The 11516-nt window shown below is 40.1% G+C and overlaps 1 protein-coding gene across 3 annotated transcripts in view; it reads left to right on the plus strand.

Annotated features, from left to right (window-relative positions):
• The window catches only part of CLIC2 (chloride intracellular channel 2), a 109802-nt gene extending 99828 nt beyond the window's left edge, over nucleotides 1-9974 (plus strand). For all 3 annotated transcript variants that reach the window (XM_058441621.1, XM_032757830.2, XM_032757831.2), the window contains exons 4-6: nucleotides 6969-7075; nucleotides 7722-7903; nucleotides 9220-9974. In XM_058441621.1, the coding sequence (XP_058297604.1) occupies nucleotides 6969-7075; nucleotides 7722-7903; nucleotides 9220-9381 (451 nt within the window). In that variant the 3' untranslated portion in view covers nucleotides 9382-9974. The remainder of the gene's footprint in view (nucleotides 1-6968; nucleotides 7076-7721; nucleotides 7904-9219) is intronic.
• Nucleotides 9975-11516: the final 1542 nt, after the last annotated feature.

Genomic DNA, 11516 nt, shown 5'->3' on the forward strand with positions numbered 1-11516 from the left:
AAAGAAAGAAAGAAAGAAAGAAAGAAAGAAAGAAAGAAAGAAAGAAAGATCAGGCACATAGACCAATGGGACATAATAGACAGCCCAGTAATAAGGCCGCACACCTACAACCATGTGATTTTTGACAAAGCTGACAAAAACAAGCAATGGAGAAAGCACTCCCTATTCAATAAATGGTGCTGGGCTGGCTAGCCCTATGCAGACGATTGAAGCTGGACCCGTTCCTTACACCATATACAAAAATCAAGATGGATTAAAGACTTAAGTGTAAAACCCAAAACTACAAAAACCCAGAAGACAACCTAGGCAATGCCATCCTGGACATAGGAACAGGCAAAGATTTCGTGACAAAGATGTTAGAAGCAATTGCAACAAAAGCAAAAATTGACAAATGGGATTTAATTAAATGAAAGAGCTTCTACACAGCAGAAGAAACAATCAATAGAGTAAACAGACAACCTACAGAATGGAAGAAAATTTTTACAAACTGCATCTAACAAAAGTCTAATATCCAGTGTCTATAAGGAGCTTAAATAAATTTACAAGAAAAAAATCGCATTCAAAAGTGGGCAAAGGACATGAACAGATGAACAGACATACATGGGGCAAATAAGCATATGGAAAAAAGCTCATTACTGATCATTGGAGAAATGCAAATCAAAACCACAATGAGATACCATCTCACACGAGTCAGAATGGCTAAAAATAAAAATAAAAAGTCAAGAAATAGCAGATGCTGGCAAGGTTGTGGAGAAAAGCAAACACTTATACACTGTTGGTGGGAGTGTAAACTAATTCAACCATTGTGGAAGATAGTGTAGTGATTCTTCAAAGAGCTAACAGCAGAACTACCATTTGACCCAGCAATCCCATTACTGGATATATACCCAGAGGAATATAAATCATTCTACCATAAAGACACGTGCATGAGAATGTTCATTGCAGCACTATTCACAATAACAAAGACATGGAATCAACCCAAATGCCCATCAATGACAGACTGAATAAAGAAAAGGTGGTACATATATACCATGGAATAGTATGCAGCCATAAAAAGGAATGAGATCATGTCTTTTGCAGGAACATGGATGGAGCTACAGGCTATTATTCTTAGCAAACTAACACAGGAACAGAAATCCAAATACTACATGTTCGCACATATAACCAGGAGCTAAATGATGAGAACTCATGAACACAAAGAAGGGAACAATATACACTGGGGTCTACTTGAGGGTGGAGGGTTGGAGGAGGGAAAGGAGCAGAAAAGATAACAACTGGGTACTGAGCTTAATACCTTGGTGATGAAATAATCTGTACGACAAATTCCCATGACATGAGTTCACCTATATAACAAACATTCACATGTATCCGAAACCTAAAATAAAATTTTTTAATGAAATAAATATGGTTTTTGGGGGGCCTCCTCTTTCAGCTTTGGAGCCCCCTCCCTCTGTCTCGATATGGGGGAGTTTCTTCCTTCTGTCTTCTCCCTTCCTTCTTGCCTATTAAACTCTCTGCTCGTTAAAACCAAAAGAAAAAGGAAAGGAAAGGAAAGGAAAGGAAGGAAGGAAGGAAGGAAGGAAGGAAGGAAGGAAGGAAGGAAGGAAGGAAGGAAGGGAAAGAAAGAAAGAAGAAAGAAAGAAAGAAAGAAAGAAAGAAAGAAGAAAGAAAGAGAAAGAAAGAAAGAAAGAAAGAAAGAAAGAAAGAAAGAAAGAAAGAAATATGGTTTTTATTTTTGTCACATAAGAAACTCAGAATGAACCTGGGATGATAGCTCCATAATTTCATTAGGGGTTTCAACTCCTAATCTTTCTTCTCTGCCATCCTTCAATTGAGGCTTCCAGTCTCAAAGTTAACTCATGGTGACAATATGTCTGCTGGAACTCCAGGCAACAGATCTAATATACAAGCCAGCTCTAAGGAGTTTTCACGGAAGCCACACCCAAAAATTTCCATTTACAGCTCATTGTCCAGAGGTAATTCATGTGGTTATATCTAAGTAGTGGTATATAAGTGTGTTATCTGCCATAGTTTGCCCCTCTGACCACCCAAATAAATGTACGTATCCCTCTTCTCATATATGGAACACACAGTTACTACAGTCAGCTCAAAGTCCAGAACCTTTGGATGATGTGCAGTATATCTCCATTAGATATTAATGGTCAAGCAGTCAAATGTATTAAAAATTATCTCCACCCACTCTTTGACACACCCATTTTTAAAAGTGAAGATTCGATAACACACAACAACCACTGGTTCATACTAGTTCATAATAGTTACCATGACTTGAAAAAGGACTGAAATATTGTTTCTAAGTTTTATTGTTACAAACACTGCCAAAAGGGCCCTCCACAGCGGTTAGTCTTCCATATTGCTGGATATGGGAACCCTTCCATATGAACTTTGTTTTATCTCCTTTTTAAAAGCCTTGTAAACACCCACATTAATGGCAATGAATAGGCTGGCAAAACTGTCAGAAGCAACTTTTTCAGAACCCTGGAATCTAAGCAAAAATTACAGCAGCCAGGAGAACACTTAATGAATAAAAAATCTAAATTTCAGAGCTCTGTGGCATTTTTGGTTACCTTGATACCATCCTCCAACCCTCAGCCCATCAATAGCCTTAAAAATGGCAGCTTATATTGCAGGTGCAGGTTACTGGTACCAGAGGAAGTGATATTGACCTTATTTTCAATGAACTGTGATTGTGTGGTTTGACCTATCTGGTGGTTCCCTGAAGTATTACCTCAGTAGTTTACCTTTTTGTCACCTGCACTAGAGCTTCCCCAGGGCTGAGGCACCTTCCCTGGTGGTGGTTGTGGAAAGAATTTTAAAGCAAATGTATTAGTCACAGCTACACAGGACAAGGAATAACATTTGGGAAAAGCAATAGACAAATTGAAAAATCCCAGGAAGGGCCAGGCGCAGTGGCTCATGCCTGTAATCCCAGCACTTTGGGAGGCCGAGGCGGGCAGGTCACCTGAGGTCAGGAGTTCAGGACGAGCCTGACCAACATGGAGAAACCCCATCTCTACTAAAAACACAAAATTAGCTGGGCATGGTGGCGCATGCCTGTAATCCCAGCTACTCGGGAGGCTGAGACAGGAGAATCACTTGAACCTGGGAGGCAGAGGTTGTGGTGAGCCTAGATTGCGCCATTGCACTCTAGCCTGGGCATGGACAACAAGAGCAAAACTCCATCTCAAAAAAAAAAAAAAAAATCCCAGGAAGAAAGAAGCTGACATACTTGGGGGATGCTTAGGGAAATAACGGCTTCAAAACATTTTATGTATTCTGAGGACTATAGAAGACTATGCATGGACCAATTTCTAGATGTGTGCTCACAAAAGAGCTGAGAAGACTAGGCTCTCAATTCTGGCTAAACTTCAGGCACCACACAAGCAGAAAATGAAGGCTAAGGCAGAACTTTAAACTGTGTAGCTAAGCAATGAAGGAGAGCCCCAGCACAGAACCAACCCTCAAAAACTAAGAAAGCTTTTTCTTTTCATAGTTTGTTTCTTTGTTTTGCTTCCAGGAGTTTAATAAAATCTCTGTAAAATCAATAGCTGACTAAAGCTAATGGAACAAATATTTCAGAGGCCACACATACCAAAAAAATCTAGGCTTTACAAAATTAGTTAAGAAAATTAACTAAACCAACAACAACCACGATAAGCAGCAACAACAAGACCAGGGGAGTGGGAGAATCAATCAGATTTCCAGAGTTTCTCCATTATAACATTCAAAACATCTGGTTTTCAAGAAAAAAAAAACTGAGGCATGTGAGGAAACAAGAAAGTATGGCAAGGACAAAAAACCAAACACCGCATGTTCTCGCTCATAGGTGGGAATTGAACAATGAGAACACTTGGACACAGGGTGGAACATCACACACCGGGGCCTGTCGGGGGGCGGGGAGGGATAGCATTAGGAGATATGCCTAATGGGTGCAGCACAGCAACATGGCACATGTATACATATGTAACAAAACTACATGTTGTGCACATGTACCCTAGAACTTAAAGTATAATAAAAGAAATGAAAAAAATACATTGCATAGATGAAATACGATCATACATTTATAGCATTTAGCACAGTTCCTGACATAATAAAATACCCAATAAAACAACAACAACAAAAAAGAAAAACCCACAGCTGACATTGTGCTCAATAGTGAAGGACTGAAGTTTTTCCCCTTAAGATCAGAAACAAGACAAGGAGGTTCATTGTGGTTGGAAAAAATAATTGATATAATTTCAATCTTTGTAAGTGGTTAAGAATTGTTTTGTGGCCTAACATATGATCTATCCTGGTGAATATTCTGTATGTACTTGAAAATAATGTGTATTCTGCTACTGTTGCCCAAAATCTGGGGTTGAAGAGGCCAGCTTAGTACCGGGTTGGGCCTGAAGACTGGGGTTCTGTGGGTCAGCCTTTTTGGGGCTCGGTTGGAGCCTGGTCTGGGCCTGAAGCCTGAGCTTGAATGGGCCAGCCTGAAATCTGGGGCCACTAGGGATGGCCTGGAGTCTGTACCCATGAGGGCTATATTGGAGGCTGAATGTTTGGATGCTGACCTAGTACCTGAGGCCATGGGGGCCAGCCTGGAGCTGAGGTCCATGGGTGTCAATGTGGCACTGGGACAGACCCAAAGCCTGGGAGTGTGAGGGCCAGCCTGGAGCTGAGTTGGTCTGGATACTGGGTCTGTGGGTACTGGCCTTCAACTGGGGTCCAAAGGTGCTAGTCTTGTGATGGAGAGGGCCTGAAAGCTGAGTCTGGGGGTACAGTGGCTGTCCTGAAGCAAAGGGGCTGTCTTGGAGGGGTGCAAGCCTGGAGGTATGATCTGGTGCTGAAGGAAGTCTGGAGTCTGGGACCTGCGGGGATGGCCTGGACAGTGGGGCTACAAGGGCTGGCCTACTGCCCAAGTCTGTGGGGACCAGCCTAAAGTCTGGGGTAATCATGGCCTGTCCAGGGCTAGACTTTACTGTGTTGGGCCCAGTGCTTGGGTCTGAGGCAAAGTCTGGTGTTCACTTACCTCTTCTCCTCCCAAGCAAAGGGCATCTCTCTCCATACTGTGTTGCCTGGGGTTGGGGAAGGCATAACACAGGTAATTTAAAACTGTCCTGCTAAAGTGAAAAATAAAGCAAAAAAGAGAAGTAGTGATGTTAGGGAAAGGAGTGATGTTGCAATGTTACAATTGAGCGTCCAGAGAAAGTAGGGGAAAGACACGATATGACTTACATTTTAACATGATTGCTCTGTCTATGGGTGGAGAATATTCCAGGTGTATGAGGGACAAGTATGGGAGTAGGGAGAATAGTCAGGAGGCTTTGGACTGGGCAGGGGCGGGGAGGTGGACAGATTCTGGATACATTTTGAAAGGTAAACTGACCAGAGTTGCTGATAGATCAAATGTGGAGTTAGAGGGAAAGAGAAGAATCAAGGAAGATATCTAAGTTTTTGACCTGACCATTTCTAGCTTCCAGTGAGTTTTTTTTATGAAAAGGAATTGAGTGTTTTAGCCTTTGTTTGTATTGCATATATTTAAGGTATACCACATGATGTCTTGATATACATATATATAGTGAAATGATTACTACAGTGAAGCAAGTTAACATATCCGTCGCTTCATATATGGTAAGAGCACCTAAAATCTACCCTTTGCAAATTTTCAGCATACAATATTATTAGTCCTCATGTTATATATTATATCTCTAGACTTACTCATTCTACATAACTGCAACTTTGTACCCTTCGACATACATGTCCCTATTTCCTCCCCCCACTGCCCCTGGTAATCACTGCTCTATTCTTTTTTCTATATATTTGACCTTTTAAAGATGCCACACATAAGTGAGATCATGGAGTATTTGTCTTTCTGTGCCTGGCTTATTTCATGTTTATTTATCCATGTTGTTGCAAATGACAGGATTTCATTCTTTTTAAGGCTGATTAATATTCTATTACATATATATATATATATATATATCTCACAATTTCTATATCCATTCATCTATTGATGGGAACTTAGGTTGTTTCTATATGTTGGCTTTTGTGAGTAATGCTGCAGTGAACATGGGAGCACAGATATCTCCATGAGGTGCTGATTTTTTATTGAATACTTTTCTGCATCTAGTCATTATCAAATGGGTTTTCTTATTTGATTTGTTAATGTGGTGAATTATATTATTACATTATTTTAATTATGCTAACTGAGCTTTGTATTACTAAGAGAGGATATCTTGGCTACTTTTTTCCCATTTTCTCCATCCTATTTATTCCATCATTTATTTTATAAGTTGTAATATTTGAAACCAAATTTTTCTTTTTCTTTTTTTTTTTTTTTGAGACTGAGTTTCACTTTTGTCCCCCAGGCTGGAGTGCAATGGTGCAATCTCAGCTCACTGCAACCTCTACCTCCCAGCTTCAAGCAATTCTCCTGCCTCAACCTCCCGAGTAGCTGGAACTACAGGCACCCACTACCACGCCCAGCTAATGTTTGTATTTTTAGTAGAGACAAGGTTTCAGCATGTTGGCCAGGCTGGTCTCAAACTCCTGATCTCAGGTGATCCACCCACCTCAGCCTCCCAAAGTGCTGGGATTACAGGCGTGAGCCATTGCGCCTGGCCAAAACCATATTTTTCTACTACTCATGTCTGAAAATGTATTGTACTGACATTATATCTTCTGACAAACAGGCTTTCAGGAGCAAGTATGGAAACCACCATTTGAAACATTGTTTCTACAGATAAATGAGCTTTGGATTCCAGACAACTGATTTCTCTGTGAACTTTAGAAACTAAAGTGTTCTGAGATTGGAAAAAATATAAACTTCTACTGAGAGACTTCTAAGGGTGTTTAGTTTCCAGCACAATGTTCCAGAACTTCCATTTTCAGTATAGTGCAAGCTAGGGCACCTGGTCTCTGTCATGTTATGTGCAAATGATAGTTGAGTCATGTTTCTTTTTAAGGTACCCTCACCTGAGTCCCAAGTACAAGGAGTCTTTTGATGTGGGCTGTAACCTCTTTGCCAAGTTTTCTGCATACATTAAGAATACACAAAAGGAGGCAAATAAGAGTAAGATACGTTTCTTTAAATCTCTATTTTTCTCTCACTCTTCATATTCTCACTCAGCAAAAATAGAATTTTCCTGAATATATAGTATATTTTGGGGACTAGCCTAGTCTTCCCCTCATTCTCTGTACTCTCCTCTGAAATTCCCTTGCATGAATTTTTATTAGATTTAGAACTCAAGATTCAATATAGCAATTACCAACATAGCTCAATTAGAATATTGACATACCAGGTGTGAACTAACTGCAGGACTGTGTACCTTTAAGGTTTCTTAAACTGTGGCACCTACCATTTCCCACGAACATTCTTAAATAGGTTTATTATCCTCTGAGTCACCAGAACTGTGTTTTTTCTTTCGCTTTCTAACTCTTCTGAGTTGGATAACATGTATCACTTTTCTTTCTTTCTTTTACTCTCCTGCCAATGCACCTCCCTAAGAAAAGCCCAAAAGATTTACACTCACTATTTGATCTTACTTTGTCTTATCAGTGAGTAGCTGAGCATTCTAAATAGTTAACTAGATATTGAAGAGCCAGTGTAAGTACTATGTATAGATAGAGGTCTCTAAATATGTGGAAAGCATATTTAGAATGTATTTAGTCAAAAGACAATACATTTACAAGTAACTCTTATTGCTTCATTGCCTCAGATTTTGAAAAATCTCTGCTCAAAGAATTCAAGCGTCTGGATGACTACTTAAACACCCCACTTCTGGATGAAATTGATCCAGACAGTGCTGAGGAACCCACAGTTTCCAGAAGACTATTCTTGGATGGGGACCAGCTAACACTGGCTGATTGTAGCTTGTTACCCAAGCTGAACATTATTAAAGTAAGTCTTTATAGGGCAGGCTGAATGGGTGGGAGGGGTTTGCCAGTTGCCAGCACAAAGCATAGTGATCTTCCGGTGCAGTATTATTATATTATAGCTTTGTCATTATCATCATCATCATGTGTAGTATATACATCTCTTTTTTCTCTTTAGAGGGAAGACCCATAATGTTCTCTTCTGGGAACTATTAAAACTTGTTTCTTTTTTTTTTCTTTTTTGAGATAGGGTCTTGCTCTCACACGCAGGTTGGAGTGCAGTGGCATGATCAAGGCTTATTGCAACCCTCACCTCTGAGGCTCAAGCATTCCTCCCACCCCAGCCTCTTGAGTAGCTGGGACTACAGGTGCGTGCCACCACGCCTGGCTAATTTTTTGTTCTTTTTGTAGAGACAGGGTTTCACCATGTGGCACAGGCTGGTCTTGAACTCCTGGGCTCAAGTGATCTGCCTGCCTTGGCCTCCCAAAGTGCTGGGATTACAGGCATGAGCCACCGTGCCCAGCCAAACCTTGTTTCTTTCTTTCCAAATCAGAAGGTATTTTCTACTGTCTTATTTTGTAAAGGATAATAATATTACCTATTTTACAGAATTGTTAAGAGAATTAAATAAATTAAAGCATTTAAAATGCTTAGAACAGTGCCTAGATCATAATAGGGAATAACCAATTTGGGCTTTTAGTATTATGATGAATTAATCATAAATTTAACAAATATTTATTGCATAGACTTACACAGAATTTACTCTTTGAGTCCTATGCCAAACACAGAGAATACGTAAAGAAATAAGACATAGGACTCTAAATAAATTCTTAGTCTAGTGGTGGTGGGTATGTGCTCATTTTCTGTGCTTCCTTCCTCTAAATATAGTCATAATTAAATACGGAATCAATATAAACATGATTGTAAGCATGTAGTTTTGTCAACATTTGTAGACAAAACATCAAAATAGTCCAAGATTCGAGTCTACTTCGTAGTTTATTTTATAGTGCTTTTTGTGTCAATAAGATGCCTTTGATAATCTTTTTTTTTTCTTTTTCTTTTTTTTTATTATACTTTAGGTTTTAGGGTACATGTGCACAATGTGCAGGTTTGTTACATATGTATCCATGTGCCATGTTGATTTCCTGCACCCATTAGCTCGTCATTTAGCATTAGGTATATCTCCTAATGCTGTCCCCGCCCCCCCCACCCCCCACCAATTGAACAATGAGAACTCATGGACACAGGAAGGGATAATCTTGACTTCTAAGATACATTTCTACATAGCAGACATATTACTGATGCCTTTTTTTCCCTCTTTTTTTTTTTCAAAATTCTAGGTTGCTGCCAAGAAATATCGTGACTTTGACATTCCAGAAGAATTCTCAGGAGTCTGGCGTTATCTCCACAATGCCTATGCCCGTGAAGAATTTACCCACACGTGTCCTGAAGACAAAGAAATTGAAAATACTTACGCAAATGTGGCTAAACAGAAGAGTTAGGACAGCTCTTACAGGAGAAAAGGCTATATTTGTGATGAAATTTTACTTAGTGACATATTAGAAAGGTTTTTGCAAATAAGAATATGAAAAATACTGTTTCTTCTATCCAACTCTCTTATGAAAAGAAACTCTGTATTTCCTGTTAGCCATAAAGAATCTGTCCACTGTATTTTACAGGTCTTCATACTTTTACTTAATTTTCTTTATTTGTATGGCAAACCACTGCAATCCTGAATGACATGGAAAGCATCACGATCTTTTGCCCTTTGCTTGAATTCCTGGAATGCATACATATAAGCTAAACAGATGTCTGCAGTTATAAATGTCATAAGTACATTTCCATATAAATCGCTAAAATAATTTCACATTTTTGTTACTTTAATATATACATGAGTTTATTTCCGATATAAATAATAAATTCAGAGAGTGAGCATATCAGAGAGGCAAATTCTTAAAGAATGATTTTTAAAATCAGCTCTAGGAAGAGATCAAGATCAATTGGTCGTAGAACAGCATTTAACGCCTAGAACTATAACCACCTCATGGTCAGAGATGAGAATGTAGCCTTTGTGACCAGATTATATTATTTTTAAATGAAGAAGCACTCATTAAATAAAACATAATTTTAAAAAACAAGATAAGAAACAAAGTCCACTGAATCTTTTATTCATAGAAATGAAAAGGAAAATAAAAAATGTGGCTGACCAAAAGGTCTTGTTGTTGTCCATAAAAGGATAAGGTAAACAGTCCTTAGATAATTACAAAACTTTCTACAAAACTTAAAATGTTACATTACTATACGTATTCATATTCACTTGTTAAAGTACTCTTAAGTGATTCAAATCTGGAAACAAAAGCTGAACTTAACTCTTGCTCCCTCAAAGGAGAAACACCATCATAAGTGCAGCTTCAAAAAAGGAAAACATTTTAGGCTTTGGTGGAAGGGTGGAGTTTAGATAAAATTTAAATGAAGTAGCGTTTTAATAGGTTCAAAGAAAAGTAAGGCAATGAGCAAACTCAAAGTACTGTCCTTGAAAACCATAGAGTCAAGATAAATGTATAGTGTATGGTTACATGGCAGAGAAATGCAATCATGTTGACAATCTTTCAGATACATCCTCTCATCAGTATATTTCAGAATACATGCAATACACTAGCAAGTTACAATTGATAGAATACATTTGAAATGTTAAATGAAATAAGCCAGGCACAGAAAGACAAACACCACATGATCTCACTCATATGTGGAATTTTAAAAAATTGAGCTCACACAAGTAGAGGGTAGAATCGTGGTTACCAGGGGCTGGGGAGAGAAGGCAGAGGCACTGAAAGATGTTGGTCAATGGGTACAAAGTTACACCTAGGAAGAATAAATTTTGGTATTCACTGGGGATGGAGCCAAGATGGCCAAACAGGAAGAGCTCCAGTCTACAGCTCCCAGCGTGAGCGACGCAGACGGGTGATTTCTGCATTTCCATCTGAGGTACCGGGTTCATCTCACTAGGGAGTGCCAGACAGTGGGCACAGGACAGTGGGTGCAGCGCACCGTGCGCGAGCCAAAGCAGGGCGAGGCATTGCCTCACTTGGGAAGCGCAAGGGGTCACGGAGTTCCCTTTCCTACTCAAAGAAAGGGGTGAGAGACGGCACCTAGAAAATCGGGTCACTCCCACCCTAATACTGCACTTTTCAGACACGCTTAAAAAACGGCACACCAGGAGATTGTGTCCCGCACCTGGCCCGGAGGGTCCTACACCCACAGAGTCTCACTGATTGCTAGCACAACAGTCTGAGATCAAACTGCAAGGTGGCAGTGAGGCTGGGGGAGGGGTGCCCGCCATTGCCCAGGCTTGATTAGGTAAACAAAGCAGCCAGGAAGCTCGAACTGGGTGGAGTCCACCACAGCTCATGGAGGCCTGCCTGCCTCTCTAGCCTCCAATTCTGGGGGCAGGGCACAGACAAACAAAAAGACAGCAGTAACCTCTGCAGACTTAAATGTCCCTGTCTGACAGCTTTGAAGAGAGTAGTGGTTCTCCCAGCACGCAGCTGGAGATCTGAGAACGGACAGACTGCCTCCTAAAGTGGGTCCCTGACCCCCGAGCAGCCTAACTGGGAGGCACCCCCCCCCCCCCCCCCCC

This window comes from Hylobates moloch, unplaced genomic scaffold (genome assembly GCF_009828535.3).
Source record: "Hylobates moloch isolate HMO894 unplaced genomic scaffold, HMol_V3 SCAFFOLD_7, whole genome shotgun sequence".
NCBI lineage: Eukaryota > Metazoa > Chordata > Mammalia > Primates > Hylobatidae > Hylobates > Hylobates moloch.